The sequence below is a fragment of the Perna viridis genome, chromosome 8, assembly GCF_037379345.1.
Source record: "Perna viridis isolate PV_CMFRI_1.1 ecotype Kerala chromosome 8, ASM3737934v1, whole genome shotgun sequence".
Taxonomy (NCBI): Eukaryota; Metazoa; Mollusca; class Bivalvia; order Mytilida; family Mytilidae; genus Perna; species Perna viridis.
This window is the reverse complement of record NC_142452.1, coordinates 32,927,936-32,946,375: the sequence shown is the minus strand read 5'-3', so window position 1 is coordinate 32,946,375 and position 18,440 is coordinate 32,927,936. Positions and strand designations below refer to the sequence as shown.

At 31.7% G+C, this 18,440-nt stretch overlaps 1 protein-coding gene across 2 annotated transcripts; it reads right to left on the bottom strand.

Annotated features, from left to right (window-relative positions):
• Positions 1-250: 250 nt before the first annotated feature.
• On the bottom strand, positions 251-18,401 carry LOC148610289 (protein saal1-like). 2 transcript variants are annotated; one of them, XM_088542621.1, is made up of 12 exons: positions 18,290-18,401; positions 16,666-16,817; positions 16,150-16,251; positions 15,556-15,639; positions 14,001-14,080; positions 11,006-11,065; positions 9,779-9,894; positions 5,429-5,552; positions 4,731-4,813; positions 3,368-3,535; positions 1,189-1,499; positions 251-593 (listed from the first exon to the last, which is right to left on the bottom strand). In XM_088542621.1, exons 1-12 carry the CDS (start codon positions 18,294-18,296, stop codon positions 315-317), a joined length of 1,566 nt encoding a protein of 521 aa, XP_088398747.1. In that variant the 5' UTR covers positions 18,297-18,401; the 3' UTR covers positions 251-314. The 2 variants fall into 2 exon arrangements, with proteins under 2 accessions (XP_088398747.1, XP_088398748.1); XM_088542622.1 differs by having other exon boundaries at positions 18,229-18,304.
• Positions 18,402-18,440: the final 39 nt, after the last annotated feature.

The following is an 18,440-nucleotide window of genomic DNA, read 5'->3' as shown; positions in this document are numbered from 1 at the left end:
TGTGATAAGTAGTTGTAGAAAAAAACAGTAAAAACAAATTTGTGGACTGATAGATGAACACCATGACATTATATACCTCCTACAAAGAGAAAGGTTTTAACAAACGGAAACTTCTGTTATTAAAGACAATTCTTGTTTAAAAAACTCTAAAATCCCTCAAAGTGTTTTTGCCTTATGATACAATGTATGGACAGACAGACAGACAAAGAACAGAGGTACACGAAAACATTTGAAACAAAAAATAACGATATTTATCTACAAATTTTTATTTTTCTACATGGTTTTCCAATTGATTTATCCTGTCTTGTTTACTACTACGTAACACTTTGTCCCTCGTTAGTATTTGAGTCTGATCTCTCTAAGTTGCGTCCGGACATGGCATCAGAAATAATTCTTACTAAACGTTCTTGTTCATATTTGCATGCCAAGTTTGTTAAAAGTTCCACAGGGTCAAATGCTTCATCAACAGATTCCTTCATAGTCAACACAAGATAGTTGATTCGACATCGACTACACGAGTCATTGAGGTATGACAAGAAGATTTTAATATCTGGTTTTTGATATTCCTTGTTTTCATCGTCATCGTCGATGATCTACGAAAGAGATGTGAGAAATTTTTCTGTGTACATTTGAAAAAACAAAAAATTTAAAATTCATTTTTATAGTTTAAGTCCAGTGATTAAATAAGCATGAAAGTGGACAAAGGGGGATAATTCACAATTAAAAATGTGAAATAAATTATATATTTATTCTACATGTATTTACTGTATAATTAAAGTATTGTTGATTAAACAGTAATTGGATTTGCAATTCATAATTGATCTTTTCAAAAGTAGTAGACTCATTTTTAAAAACAAACATAATTTTTTTTTTTATACTGAACAGCTACACAAAGATACACCCAAATGCCGCATTCCTTTGGTTTAATATTGATTATAACATATAACAAAGATATAACCAAACTGAAAATTCCCGACCTTTAGAGTTGAATTATGACTTCAACACTTAGTTTTCTGTTAGGGTTAGTTTTTTGTAACAGTCACAATCAATAGTGTTCACTGTATTTTATAAAATTGTATCATAAACTCCTGAATTTACAGATTTTTAACATTCATAATCCATGGAATTTAATTTTTGGTCAAAATAAATAGATTAAAAATGTAAAAGGTTAAGCTTCTAACTACTTACCATTTGTAATGAGAACATGTAATCATACAAAAATCCCTGAATAATATGGAAAAGAATATCTAGATGTTGGTATTCTCTCTCATTTCTGTGTTTGACTTTTTCTGATATTTCATTCCCCTCTGAATCCTCTTCCCTTTTCTCATTTGTTTGTTCTTCCTTTCCACTTTCTTCCTTTTCACATTTGTCTACAGTATTTTTTTCATTTGATTTTTCAGTTTCTGAACACTCATTTTTGGTGGTTTGTTTAATGTCTTGTAACCAAGGATACAAAGGTTCCAGTATTTTTACAAAAAATCGCAGCAGTTTCTCATCTGAAATTTAGTTCAATTCGTTAAAAAAAAACTGTTCAGACATACAGGCAATTTGTGATCAGGACCCAGTTTCACAAGGAATCTGAAAATGAGATTTTCCTCAAATCTTTTCTCAACTCAAAAATGGATCAATCAAATCAACTGTAATTGAACATACGAGCAAAAACTAAAATGATTGCAGGTCAGGACAGTCTACAATCAAAAATTTTTGTTTTGAGATTTTGATGAAAATTTAGTATCGTGAAAGTTTTTTTATTCGTGGATACCTATTTTCGTGGTTTATGGAAATTCAAAAAACCAAATTTGTAGATGCTTGAATTCATTGATATGTCATCTCTATCATACAAATGACAGGTAAATTTCCTTTTCATTGAGAACAATAATACTGTATAGTGGCAGGGTAGGAAACTCACCCAAAGTCTAGCCAGTCCTGATTACAATTTTTCAATATATAAATTTACTATATGGCTATATAAATTTTTGCTAAAATTAGCCAGCCCTGCCAAAATATAGCCAGTCTTGGGCTGGCGGGCTGGCTGCGATTCCTAACTCTGACAGTGGTTTTTTGTGTGTGGAATTGTTTTTTCTTCAAAAACTCGGCAAGGTTTTTTTTTGTGTTATGTAATTTTGGTGGAAGACAAATTGTTCAATGAGTAAGACAAAGATAGATAACTCTATTTTATCTTCAAAATAATTCATGTGATTTAATTTTCCTGTTTGTGAATATGGTGAGTCAATCATTGTGAAAACAAGCACTTTTACAGTACTTCCACAGTGTATGTCATTGAACTTGGTAGAAGAAACAACGGCGTGAAAATTTTATACTGGCTTGCACAATAAGACTAAGGCCTATTGAATTCAGTACACTACAAATGTATTTGATATTTTGTGAAATAATAGGCAATCAGGTACTGTAAATTCAGAAATTACACCAGCATTAATTATTGTGGTTATGTCATTTCAGTTGAAACTGAAATTTCAATATTGGTGATTCGGAGAAAATTCTGGCGACAGTTATATTCAGTTTTTTTGCTATTTAGAGATCATGACATTCCCATTTAAATTAAAATGCCACATACAAATCTGTGTCAATGCCGTAGAAAAACATAAAATTCCTTCAGGGAGAGACAAATTATAACTTCAAAATTAAAGCAAAAATGCAAACTGTTATCAAAGGGAGGCAATTCATAATCACCACTATCACAAATTGGTATTTTTATGAAATTGACTAAATGTATGAATACTTCCAAAAAAAAAAAATAATAATAATCATATATATGTACATGTATGAAAATTTCCAAAGCTCCCACAGTATATTAACTCTTCCTTGAATAATAACTTTTGAAATTAGAGTAAACTTTATTTCTAAAGAGATGCCTGCAATGAAACCCACACCACTATGACCCTGTAACATTTCAGTACCTTATGCACACAAAAGCTTTACAGACCACAATGGATTCCGAGGTGATTCTGATGTTGCAAAACAAGTACAAATCAATTCAATATTTCATGTACTGGCTAAAACTCTACTTTAAAGGAAAAAATCTTAAATGTTCATAGCAAAAACATATTATAAATCATAACTTTTGAACACAGGTGTATTGGGAAGCACCCTAACACTGGTTACTGGTTTTCTGCTTTTGGTACTGCTCCAAATGAAAAGGTAAACAGGAGAAAATATTATGCTACTATTAAAATACAGCAATGGTTTATTAAACAGCATTTATTTGTAGATTAAAAGTATAATAACAATGGATATGGTGAATATGTCAAAGAGACAATAACCCCCACCATAGTAGAAAAATGTCAGCTCATTGCAGCCTAATTACAGGATTAATAAAATTACTGATTCATCTACACAAACTTACCTTTCATCAGCCTGTGAGAAGTTTCGTCGTTAGCAGAGAAGAGTATGTTAAGAACTGACAAAGCTGAGGCTATGCAAGACTCCTGGTCCTCAATACCCACGATTTCATCGTCACAGATTATGTTTAAATACTTCATCAGTGGTTTTTCTACATCATCAGCACAGGAAACTAAAATAATTGTGGGATAGCTCTAATTTTTATATTTTGGTCTTAATTTATAACTGTATACAGATTGTAGTATGAATACTTTATACAATGTTCACATTAATTTTATATTAACTTAACCCTTGTCGTGCTACACCTGGACCTGTTCGAGATTGGACCATGTTCCGCTTCATCAGTTCTAGCAGTGTACGCTTCATTTCTCAAACCCTCGCCAGAGCAGAATAAATCTGTGGTACTCTATTTTGCCTTGAAACTAAATAAGAATGATTTCTGTCACCACTATTTCGATGTCAACCCCTTGTATTGACTACTTTTGGTTTATGGACAAACAAAGGCCAAAATTTGGAAAAATCCTCATTTTTTCACACGAATGACCCTCAGGGGGCTCCTGAAATGACCATTTTCGAGTGAGAGACCCATTTTCACGCATTGTCCATTTTACATGAAAATTGCATAAAGTGAATTTCACATGAAAACTGTTCCTGTTAACCTTTGAAACAATTCATGTGGAATATTCTCCCCCACTGACTCCATCTCATGTAGGAAACTCTTCCCAATTGACACTTTCTCATGCAGGAGATTCTCCCCATTAACAATTTCAAATGTGGAAGATTTCACATAAAAGCAAAATTTTGTATGTAAAAAAATTATTATTAAATATTTTCACAGATGTAATTTTAACCAAAAACCTCTAACAAGTCTTACAATTCTGAATTTTTCATTGATTTTATAGAGTGAGTCTCCCCTCTGATGTTAGATGGATAACAGGTATGTATTACTGAATTTTACAAATAAATCATGTTAATTTCATGGCAAAATCATGCTACTGAAGAACTGTCAACTTTATTACATTATAATTTTGGAAAACACCAATCACTTGAAAATCTCTACTTATCAAAATATGAAATAAAAGTATTATTCTTCAGTTTTACTTTGGGGGCTGGAAAATAAACACCGCATTCAAATTTCATAAGACGAAATATATGAAATAAAACCCAGATCAATTTCAATGGCATTTGGTGTCTGTTAAAATACCAGACTGTCCAGTATATACAAAAATGTACTAAATAACTTATTACCTAGAAATCAAAATTAATAGATATGATGTCAAATATAATGATATATTGGTCATGATTTTGAATATTAAAATACCATGTATTCTAATGAAACATATGCAAATAATGTAAATAATGAATACCTAATGATTCAGCACCTTGGTCCGTTGTAGATAGAAGCTGTAAGATGTGGAAATAGATTTCCAATGATTGACTATGACTTAATCTACAAAATAAATAATGCATACATTTTATTAAACAATTCAGAGTTATCTCCCTTAATATGAAGCATGCACACAAAATAAATAAATTATAGTAAGAAAGAAGTGATATTCTGGACTATCTGATAATATCCTAATGTATCACAAAACTCAATAAAGGCTCTTGTCATGTTATGTAAAAGGACTGGATATCCAAAATTACATAATGTGTTTCTTTTTTTTCTTCTCTCTCAAATGGTTCATGTACTGAATTTTACAATTTTATAAGAGTTAAAATGGTTAACATTTAAAACAGTACCTATTTTCTGGATATCATGACGAGACATTGGACGTACAATTTTTACACTAACATAAAGATTTATGGTTGTTTATTTTCTGGGTTTCTGTCAAGTAAACATGTTCATACGGATCACATTTCACAGTTCAGAAATATGATAAGCATTTGAAAGTATTAACGATCTATTTTGCAGGTACTACCGTACTTTTCGTACTTATTTGTCCATTGTGAAAATAACAAAAATTAGTACCCCACAAAAAATGAATACTTTCACAGTACATGTATACAAATGTGTACTTATTGACAGAAAAATACCTCAGATCTACATGTTTGTATAGCATACCCGATTTGTTTAACTGCTTCCAACAGGGACTGTATGAATTCTGATGTAGCCCAACTCTCACACAGATCATCTTGTAGATCTAGTAGAACATCAATTAATTCACCAGTGTTCTTCAACAAATCAACTGAAAAAGTTTATTTTAAGGAAACATGATAAAAATTAGCAAATTACTCATTTTTAAAATTTGTGTGTGGATTTTAAATGCCGAGAGAAGAAAAGAACCACACAATATATATATGTACTTTTCAAAACAGATTTTATGTTATAACCTAGTAATGTTGTGAAATTACTACAAATTAAGATATTATTGCAACCTTTAAAGTACCATTCTGTGTAAGAATCAGGCAATTGTTGACACAGCATTTTCCTTAATTTTTTTGTTTTTTTTTTATCCTGAAGCGTGTATGATAAAATATTTTTTAATGCCTATGTAAAATTTTCCTGCCATTTTCCATTGTGCATTTCAACTTAATTTGACCAATCAATATCTGAAAATGGTAAACTTTACAAGCACTTGGAGGTTATTCAGAAATACTTGCTTAACATAATAAAATCTTTGCACTGTTTTTCTTCTTTATGTGCCACATCTTATAGATATTTTGCCTGATTCTTAGGCAGAGAAGTACTTAAACTTGCATTATGCATTTTCAAACTAAAATTTATTCTTGATCTTACAAAAATAAAATTGCTTTTTGATTTATACTACAAAATCGTTTCAATACATGCAAACAATAGTTTTTGCATTTACAAACCCAATGACTCCAACAAGTCTAAATACAAAAAAATGTTTGAACAAACAGGAGGCCAGGTAGAGAAAAGTTCCTTGATCTCTCTAAGCAACATAAATGGTAGGAATTTAGATTTAAACAAATCTACAAACAACTGCATGCATATTATGTCATATCAGAAGCCTAGAACATTCAACTTGTCCCATTATCTGACATTTATAAATGGTGCATACTGACACAGCACTTGTTACTCTATTATAATCTACACTGCTACACCCTAGTAACCTAAAACTTATGTAAATAATTTGTCAGAACTTCCGTTATATCTTATATCAGTAATACTGTTCTGATAACCTCAGAATGACAGAAAACGTGCATTTTACCACTGCATATATACCCAGTATTCTATAAATAGTAACAGAACATGTTACACCACGTGTTTTTACATTGCTATCTTGACATTCCAAAACTTATACTGATAACCCGTTAACCTAGTTCTCCACTCAATGACCAACATATTATTTTACTCAGAGAGCTGATTGAACTTCAGGTTACCATAAAGTATGAGAGAAAAAGTGGGAAAACAGTTCTTGATTGGAAAACTTTATATTAATGGCATCAATTGATCATGGTTTTAAACTCATTAGCAGTACTCTAAGTTTCCAATTTCAAGTCATCCTTGGTAAATGAAATTCTTTTGAGTGACAGATATCCAATATGCCCAACTCTGATAGTAGGAAAGCTGACTTTCATATAAAACTTGCATATAAAATAAAGTACATTGATAAGTAGAAAAGACAATTCATTTCAGCATTAGATGTCTCAAAATCTAGATCCCCCCCCCACCAAGTTCCCATGGTTATCGCAGTAAGAAAACAATTTAGATTTGACATTATTTCTCTGATTAGAATATTTAGTTCTACATCTCGGCCCAACTTTGGCAAAATAGGTAAATAAATGCCAGAAAGTTCATGCTGTTACAAAGAATGGAAATTATATAGTTTCCCCTTATTTAGAGATTCACCTATAGAAGAAAAGGGTATTGACAAATAAATTATAATTGCCATTGTAAAGGTATGTATGAATTATCAGCTGAAAATCAATAATTCAGGAAAAACACTTTACAGAATGTAAGATTAAAGACAAAGTTTTAAAGAACAAACTATATTTTGTCAATGATAAATTATTTCCGAACAGGTATACGTGCCTACCTGCTGGCAAGATATTTCAACTATTTAGTGCAACTTGACTGATAATGATGACAAGCAAAATTAATTTAAAAGTATAAATTGCAAGGTTTAAAATGAAATTTTAAAATAATGCTACACCCTAAACATCTATGACATCTCAGAACAAGCCAGTTATATTAAATGAAAGTACAGTAAAACCTGTGACCACCTTTATTCAGCAATAACCTATCTTGGTGACCACCTGTATTCAGCAATAACCTGTCTAATTGACTATCTGAATTAAGCAATAACCTGTCTTGACGACCACTGTATTCAGCAATAACCTGTCTAATTGACTATCTGAATTAAGCAATAACCTGTCTTGACGACCACTGTATTCAGCAATAACCTGTCTTGACGACCACTGTATTCAGCAATAACCTGTCTAATTGACTATCTGAATTAAGCAATAACCTGTCTTGGTGACCACCTGTATTCAGCAATGACCTGTCTTAATGACCACCTGTATTCAATAACCTGTCTTGGTGACCACCTGTATTCAATAATAACCTGTCTAATTGACTATCTGAATTAAGCAATAACTTGTCTTGGTGAACACCTGTATTCAGCAATAACCTGTCTAATTGACTATCTGAATTAAGCAATAACCTGTCTTAATGACCACCTATATTCAAAAACCTGTCTCTTAAGAGACCACCTGTATTAAGCAATAACCTATCTTAGTGACTACCTGTATTCAGCAATAACCTGTCTTAGAGACCACCTGTATTCAGCAATAATTTGTCTTAGTGACCACCTGTATTCAACAATAACCCATCCTAGCCACCACTTGTATTCAGCAATAACCTGTTTTAGAGACCACCAGTATTCATCAATAACCTGACATGCTTGCAGCAATAAACTAGAAACCACCTGTATTCAGCAATAACTTGTCTTAGTTACCATCTGTATTCAGCAATAACCTGTCTTAGTGACAACCTGTATTCAGCAATAACATGCCTTAGAGACCACCTCTATTCAGCAATTACATGTCCTACAGACCACCTGTATTCATCAATAACCTGTCTTAATGTCCACCTAAATTCAGTAATATCCTGCCTATGATTAATAAATATTGCTATGTGGGGCATTCTATGTAAAATTAATCTGTTTATAAGGAGCACCTGTATTATGCGTCCATGATTTTGCCCTCCCTTGAAGGACATTTAAAAACAGGTATGACCAAACATGTACCTGTAGAAAAAAAGTTATCAAAAATAATTTTGTAAGTTAAAAACTGAGTCAGCAATTAAAACTTGAGGGGGTGTTTTCTTCATGGTTTTTCAATTAGAGCAGTGTGACTGAAACTAGGTGTAACTTTATGTAGGAAGTTTTATAAGCAGACATGGCTTTATTCAGCTGACAAAAAAAGGAAATTTGTAAACAAAAGTTTTGAAAATACTACAATAACGAAGGTCATAACAGTAAATTCCTAAATAAACAAGTGGAATTCTGTTAATTAAAAAAAAAATATCAAGGTTGTACAAAGCAACAAACATGTGGTATTGAAAGAAACTAGAGCCCCGAGAGAGCCGGAATCGCTCACCTGGTCAAAAATAGTCTTTTCAGCCTTTTAAAGCATTAACTCAAAATTGGACTCTTGACTGTATTGTACAACAAACATCTGCCAGATTTATGTTTAACTTAACCGTCTTGAAGTTTTTCTTTCAAAATTCTGCAATTTGATCCCTATGGTCAATTTTTAGTAATAGCGGCCATGTCTTTCCCTCGATAAAAAAAAAATAACCCCACGTATAAATTGTTTAAGATGTCCTAAGGAACATTTAAGCAAAGTTTGGTTCAATCTGTTCACTACTTTCAGAGGAGTAGATGTTTGAAAAAGTTTACAGACAGCTGAGACAGAAAAGGGACTCATAGGGATGGCAAAAGCTCACCTGACCCAAAGCTAAAAAATCTGATACAAACAAGGAAAAAAAATATAAACCCTTATTTCCTGTTATTCAACCGACCTTAACTCAAAACCCCCAACTCGGAAATAGTATGACAGTCATTTTGGAAAAAATCATTTACTATCAAGATTCTTACCTAAGTTCATAAAGACTAATATCCTGTTCCAATTATTGGCCCAGTAGTGGTAGCATGAGTAGAGTAGCTAACATATTTACATCTAGACTATGAGAACTATCACTCACCCTGAATAAATCTGAGTATGATTGACTTAACAAGTTTGATATTTGACATTTGTCAAAATAAATTTAAAAAATAGAATCCTGACACACCAAGCTGGTAACAGGAAACAGACATATTTTTTTTTTCGGCCTAAGATAATTGACAACCCGTGAAACTTATGTGCCCAACAACATACAATCGGTGGACATAAGAAAATAGAAATATCTACATGTACATTAATTTACATTATTTAAAAAAATTACCATTTGTAGAACTCTTCAGTATGAAGATAATGTTGTCATGGAGACTGTCAGAACTGTTAATGACCTCTAACCAAGTTGTTCTTGCTTCTTTGCAGGACAAACAAGTAAAAATTAGCCTGAAATAACCAAGTAAAACTTAGTCTGAATCATATAAGCAGGATTTTAACCTAAAATTTTGGCTTTGTAGCCCACGGCTTAAAATTTGGTAGCCAATATGTATTAATATTTTCAATCACAGAAGAAATTTCAGTAGCCCACACCACAAAGTTTTGGGGCCAATGGCAAGTAGGCCCTGCTAATTTCATACCTTGATAAGTAGAGATCAGCCTGAAAGATATGTGTAAAGCATCAAAAGCATCTTGTTAGACTAAAATGTTTCAGCCTGGACAAAACTATGTTATTATAAAACCATAAAGAAAACATCAAGGTCAAAAAATGAAAGGTATTTATCCACCAAATGCAACATACAGTAGTGTATTGTCTATAGCTTGTCTACCCACATGCCAAATATAAAATCTGGATAGATCAAAATTAACAACCCAGACCAGATTATTAATGAAAGGACAGACAGACAGACAGATAGATTCAGTGTTCTAGGAATTTTGGAAATTATTTTCCATGGGAAAGTTCATTCCTACATTCCGAGGGTAAGTAGCAGTTAAAAAATGACTTTCCCAGACCCAAATTGTACTTGCCTCAGGTGATGGGAAAGGGGAATCCTACAACACTGTAGACTGAACACATTTTTTGGCAGGGACCCAGATAATGAAGATCATATTTATACATGTTACCAAATTACATGACTATTTGATCCAAAAAAGAGCAAATGGGCAGTTAGAACAAATATATGCTAATCCAACATTATGGTTGACAAAATTTCAGAGGCAATCCACAGCTTTCTATGCATACATATGTTATAAATAGCACTTTAATATAAAAAGTTTGTAACATGCTCTGGACATTGATTTTGTCATGTACTTATCAATAAATTGAACGTCATATTTAACATTTACAGTAAAATCTATCTTAATCTATCTTACCAAAACTAAACCTTTTAAGCAAATAATGAATGAATTTGCATTAGCATCATGTGATAAAGAATTCGTGAAAGTTTTATCAAATTCCATTTAGTAGTTTCAAAGAAGTTGTGGATTAGAATGAACAGACAGAATGATCATTATATATACTGGTACCTCCTAGCTTGCAAGGGTATGATAAAAGAATTACCTAGTTGTTTCAACCAGTGTAGGTGGATCTCTCTCTTCTAGTAAGTGAAGAACTAAATTTCTGAAATTAGAAAAAAATAAAATACTAGTACACCATGAACACTAGTATTCATCTTTTTAGGTGTCATTTTCTATATATTGGCATGCAAGCATTCAGTATAATTGTAAAAATAATGGACTCCTAAATCCTTTCATATATCAAGGATTTCTTAAGCTCGGTTCACATGAAAGATGACAAAAGCCAAAAGACTTCAAAATATTTTAAAAAAAAAAGTGTTTTCTTAAAAAGTTTTTTTGAAAGTTAAAGAGTCCTATATCCCCATTAAATCTGGGCCTGACCATATCTACAGAAATTATCTCATGATCACGAGAGATACTGCGGTTAAGAACTTTTTATCTCTGACCTTCTGCCTTTCTATCATTAGTTAAATATAAATGACTACCTGATTATATGATTGTCAATTTCACTCCCTGATATACACTACTTCATCTTACACAATTATCATCATTGATAAATAAAAAAAACAGATAACAATACAATTTGTAGAATGGACTAGAAATATCTATAGCAGCAAATGAAAACTAAAATGTATGTCCAACTTAGTTCTTCGAGTTTCAATCACAAAATTTCTCAAAGTCCTATATTAAAAATACATCTTTCAGCAGAAAGCATAAATGCTGGTATGAATTGTACTCACAACTCATTATATTTGTATAACGCCAATGAAAAAAAAATTATAATTTATGGTACTCAAGGCAATTTGAGAAAAATCTCATATTAAGAAATCTCAAATTTCATGAAACAGGGCATGTTAAACTGTTAGAACATACATGATGTTCAATGAGAACTCTCAAGTCTAGAGTTCCCAAAAATCCTTCCTCACATCCCAAAGTTTTCCAATGGATTGAAATTGAAATAGGAATTTGGGGAAAATAAAATGGTCAATTTTAATACAAATGACAATAACTCCTGTAAAATGTAATTATTGGAATATAATCTATACATTCCTCATAACTGTGTATATCTTACTTGCTTGCAAATTCTTTGTATCTAATAATTTTTTTAGTAATAGGCCAAACTGCAAACAATGTCGGTTTTCATAAAAGAAAAACAAATTATAATTGAGTCATTATTCAACTGTCACCTTGTTAAACCAATTTTAGCCCTTTTATTCTCCTGAATTCATGTCCCAAACTGAAGTTTTTTTCTTTACCTATTATTGGTCTTGAGATCAGCCAAAGCAACTGTTATAAGTAAGTTCGAAAAAAAAGGTCTGAACAGACAAATGGACAATATAACCATTATATACCAACAAAAAAGGGGGTATTATCATAATGTACATGTATAACAAACCAATAAAGGTTTCAATGTAATTATACATGTACAAAGTACAGTGAATAGTGAAATCAATTTGAACAAAGATACATATGTTTATATATATCAAATTAAGGACCTTATAATATCACACTTTAATAGCAATGAACTGATAACCATAACAAATGACTACGTCATTGTAAGGTACAATGAAAAAAAATAGATAATATATGTGTATCTTATCTAATAGTGCATTCTCTTTGATTCAATGAACTTTTTCAAATATATATTAAATACTTATGTCATTAGTTAATCATCATCCATTGATGATATTCATTTCAATGAAATTAATTTTTTATTCATTTTTAATCGCCTGAATATAGCTGAAACATTGCTGCTAGGGCGATCATATTCATCAAAATCATATTCATTTTTAAAGTCGAATCAAAATAGTGAGTCACAAAAATGAGCAATTCATCACTTCAAAGAGTAATCAAGGGAATCAAGGTTATAGTGGTAATCAAAAGATTGTAATCCAGGGACAAAGACCAGACATGGGAAACAGACATACACAACAAAGAAAATAAAGTAACTAAATCAAAAATACAAAGTAACAAAAGCAAATGAGCAACTCGGACTCAACTAAAAACTGAAAGCATAGACCAGGTGCACCGGTAGGGTAAGCGTCCTCTGCTTTTCTAGAAACACCTGCCGAGTTGCTCATTAAAAGTCAAGTCCGGGGAAGACAAACAAGGAAAGGAAAACTATGACCTGTTGAATAAATCAGTTTTCATGGTGCAGATGGATACACCATAACGATCCACGAGTTCATGATGACGACCATAAAACTTCCGTAGTGATGACTTCAATCTTGTAGCAACATAACCCTGTACCAGAAGCCTATTTGTTAGAGTTCTAGTGCGATACAAAAAGTCTGTGTAGTTTCAAAGCACATGAAGCTGCACAAGTTTGTCTTGCAATGTATACCCCAACAGTACCATATGATATAGTGAAAAAAGGCAAGTTCCACAATAGAGGAAGCTGATTTCAGACAGCCAAACAAAATCCCCTACACAGGCAGATATTTTTCGAGTGAAATTCATGTTAATCAAACTTCACATGAAATTCACATGAACTTCACATGATATTAATGTGATTTTCAAGTGAAATTCACTTATAATGAATTGCTCAGTTCTGAACTCATGTGAATTTCCCATGAAGGTAGGATTCACAAATATTTTACATGAACTCTGTCACAAAGTTTATTTGCTCAGTTTGGGTGAAAATCATGTGAAGTCATGTGAAGTAATTTTGCCTGTGTACAGCACATACATCATCTATATAAAGCCACATCCCAATGTTGAAATCAATCCATTGTGGCATCATTAGGACAGAAGGAATGACAAATGAACTAACAAGTTTATTCCAATATACCATGCACTAATTAAATGTGATATAACAGCGTATAATCAATCACATAAAATGTTTAGTTGTACTTTTTTCTAGGTATCCTTTTTTAGAAATATAGAGAGCTTCAAAATTGCAGCATTTCAAGGGTCAATTTTCCAGCTAAGTGGGGTGGGATTGCAAATTTGTATTTGATACCGGAATTTTACACCAATGAATGTTCAGTGAACTTTTCTGTAAGAAATTTAAATTGCATAAAACTTCAATAACTTACATAAGTTTCTGATTTAGTGACAGATTCACACAAATCTTTGAATCACAAGCCATATTTCCCAGCATACCAATGCATATCTCCTGTAAAACAAAAAAAAAGATAATGATATTGAATCCTCCAATAAAATTATCTCTGTTTGACATATCTGACATTGCTTCACTTTGATAAATCTGGTAAATTTTCCCTTTTATTGAACTTCTTACAATTTTTTATTTTAATTATTTTCATTATCATTGAAGTTGTGTGATTCATATTGAAATTCCTGTTATTATTGGTTTCATATTCTAATTTCTAAGTAAAAAATGTCCCTACTCACCAAAAATAATAATAAATTTTAAATAAAATAACATCAAATAAGAAAATGTATTTAGACAACAAGAAAAATATTTTGCTCTTGAAAAATCCAAAAATGAAATTCTTGAAAAATCTTAAAATGTTTTGCAATTATTTTCCAATTAAATGTGTAAAGTCTCATACAACACTTTAAACATACTAAAATCATACTAATACTAACCATCTTTCAAAATATCTAGCTTTATGATAGACGGACAGAAAAATTGAGGATGTAGAATACAGAAACAATATGTCTCCACTCAGGCCATCCTTAAAAAATGTTCATTTACTGTTTATTGACTTACAGGTTTTGATGTGAATAAATTTGTAGGTACACTACTGTCAAAACTACTGTTTACATCCCCTATCTTTATAGCAAGGTATATTTAATGTTTCTAACAGTTTAATAACATTTCTCAGTTATGGACAGAAAAATATATAGAATAGTAATGAAATGGAGCAATTTTATCCTAGTTTCTACTTTGGTGGAGTCACATTGGTGGACACAAGTGACTACACTGTGAAGAGTGGGAAATTAAAATATCGGTTGATGGTAGTGTAGGTACAAGTAGTTGATTTTTTTCCTTCTGAAAAATGCCAAAAAAAGAACCATTAAAAAATTAATTGTCTTGGAAAGGATGAACAAAAAAAATTGAATAGGTGGATTTTTAATGAGTAGGATAATAAAACAGCAAACCAACAATTTTTTCAGATTGGCCTGACTAAATATGCATGTTTATTTGCTAGTCTCTCAAAGTAAGAACTGAAATTAATTATGTCCTTAGAAAAAGTATGAAACTAATTGACAAGCATAGGAGTTATCATTTAATTGTGGGTAATCTTGAAAAACAAATGTCGGTTACACAGAAATAAATAATTCTACTGATCAATGATAATGAAAGCCTCATCATAAAAATGAGATAATTTCATGAAGGCCAAGATGCTGCTCAGCTACCCTGGTGATCTAGAATTATATTTTAAAGTTTTCACTTTCCATGAAACATTTTAATGATAAAAATCACATAATATAAATTAATGAATGAAGTTGTCAAATTCTATTTTCCCTGTGGGTGACGGGAAATGGGAGTTCTGGAATACTGAATCTTTATCTTGAACTTGGACTTGTAACAATGCCAAATGCAAACTTTTTAATTACAAGAAACATCTTTTACTTAACCAGAATAAATACATAACTCTATACAATCAAAAGACAATGACTTACCGTAACCCTTGGCGCCTTTGACCTCTGTATGACCCCTGACAGAATATCTACAGCTTTAAATTCTTCTAAAAACTTGGCAACATCCTGAATAAGATTTGTAAATGGTTGTTATCTTGTTAAAGTTTCATTAAATTTAAAAAGATCAAAAAATCTACACAGATAGAGGAAAAGTTCATATATAAGTTCAGAACTGAGCACATTCTCCAGTAAATTTCCATCCAAGAGTGTTTACTTTTACCACATCCCAAAGTCATATCAAGAAACCACAGATGCAAAAGAAAACTTTTCAAAACCTATTATTCAAATGTAAAAAAATAAAGAATAGCATTTGCCAAATTAACAAAGTTAGCTACTGTAATTCTCTGATTATTTATTAAAAATATTGATTAGTCCATTAATATCACCAGAGTTGGAAATAGTAGCCTGCCCGCCAGCCCGAGACTGGCTATTTTTTGGCAGGGCCGGCTAATTTTAGCAAAAATTTATATAGCCATAAAGTAAATTTATTGAAAAATTGTATTTAGGACTTGCTAGAATTTGAGTGAGTTTCCTACCCTGATATCACAAATATTCATCAGACTATAATGAACTTACAGTATTCATGGACATGTCCCAGAGTTTACACAGTTCATTTTGTAATTCCTCATCAACATCAACTCCAAACTCTGAAGTCTCTGATTCTTCTTTCTCAACTTCCTGTGTGAACAATTTTGAAAAAAAATTGACATTTTGATAATCCTACATGTATCAATGAACACAGAAAATTTAATTTTTAATGACATACTCAAATAGTGAAAACAAATTTGAACAACTAACCCTACTATCTTTCAGCAACAGTATTTACAAAAGAGACCAGTCTAAATATATTTTCAGCCTTATGGTGTTGAAATGCAGCTTTAATTGAATATGATACTACCTGAAATATTTCATATTTCATTATGAATGTGAAACTATACCTTATTATAGAAATAAGATGCAATTTCAAAACTAGCATTTTACCATAATGTAGTCTACAAATAAGTATCTGGGGAGAACACAAATCATGTGACAGTTTGCTACATTCATTCACAATAAATGGATTAGCAATATTGTTCATAATACAAAATGTACCTCAATCAACTTCATCAATGTAGTAAAAAGCCAATGTTTGCTGAATGTGGTTTTCCCAATTCTATCAGCCTCCAAAAGTTCCTGTTTATCTTTAAGATATGGGGGAGGAGATGGATTCCGAGTGCGAATCGGTGAACTTTGAACATCGTCTTCTACAAAATTAAATATGCTAAACATGATAGATTTCACGTAAACTAATACCTATTCAACTATATTTGGCAACCATTATAAATAGAAGAATGCACTAAATTACAATTTTTCTTATGTTCTCAATATTCTTATCAATAGACTTATTAGAATTTACTATTGTGTACATATAAGGTCTGACATGTACCTGTATAGGAAATACATTCCTTTTAAAAGGCATTCTATCCAAAAATATGCAAAATTTTAGTTCAATGATTTCCACAAAGGTCATTGTGATAAGTAATTTGAACCATGTAGCACATGTGTATATACATATATATATCTCAGAATGTGACGACTCTATTCGCTACACTGCTCCATCGAATCAAACTGATACAGGGAAGATAACGTAAACTTATAGAAGTACTACCATACATCGTGTACTAAGTTACAGCCCTAGAGTAATCCTATGAGGAGGAATGACCCGGCCAGCGAAAGCTATATTTTTATATAGCCTAGCTGGCCGAGTGGTCTAGGGCGCTGGACTTAGTGCAGGCGGTGTTGCCATAGATGTCACAGCGGTACGAGTTCGAGTTCCGCGGAGGGAACGACCAAAAATTTGCTTCGCCAATTCGACAGTTCTAACATCGTTGGGAATTTTTCAGACCCTTCTATAAGTTTACGTTATCTTCCCTGTATCAATTTGATCTGATGGAGCAGTGTAGCGAATAGAGTCGTCACATTCTGAGACATTGTATATATATATATATATATATATATATATATATACACACACACACACACATGTATAGCATATTAATAATTTCTGTGAGTACACATATATACATTTTGTACATGTTATGACTCATAAAAAAACTACAATAATTCAGAATTAAAAGCTTTTCTGAGTAGGTACATTTCGTAGGATTCTATCATTGAACTGCAAAATATGATTATTAAAGAATAGTCTTCTTCAATAAATGTTATCATATCGTTTATATAAAATATTGCACAAACTCATAAGTTTTTTTTTTCATAAAAAACTACCTAAGCTCAAGGATTTGTTTAAAAAAATATTAATTAGTCCACTGTAATGTCATGCCAATCACGGCCTTGCTTACAATGCATGGCCTTCCGCAACACTGGCTACAGCCTACAGTGAATACCAACACATGAATCCAATAATTAAGGTTTACATCAGACAATACTCCTTCATCACTGATAAAAAATTAGCATTGCAAAATATCATACATTAATTGGACTACAATTTACTCTTTATGCTACAGCAGGGCATCATGCCATGCGATTTGGTTATATTGTCATTAAAGTCAAACCTCTGAGCTGTCTGGCTTGCTAATTTTGAACAAGCTAGAGTCAAGTCACAACTTAGGATTCAAACAATGCAACACATTTGTTACTATATTAACTATCATTCACCTACAACCCATCATTTTGCATTTTAAAGGTTTAATCGTTTACACCAAATTCACAAATTTACCATTCATATTTTCAGTCAGAGGAAATACTAAATTTAGAACGAAATTCCATATCAAAGTAAAAACTCCGGAAAAGTGTTTTAGCACATAAATATTATATCATCTGCAAGGTAAAATATCTTAATTAATCAAAGTGATTAATCTCAACATTCA

Bases quoted from the DNA above. Each gene is read 5' to 3' on its own strand.
- LOC148610289 (XM_088542621.1), bottom strand. The intron at 15,640-16,149 runs GTAAGTTCATTA...AATCTTATTCAG, and splicing joins GGGACATGTCCATGAATACT to GATGTTGCCAAGTTTTTAGA. The intron at 1,500-3,367 runs GTAAGTTTGTGT...ACTAAATTTCAG, and splicing joins TTCTCACAGGCTGATGAAAG to ATGAGAAACTGCTGCGATTT.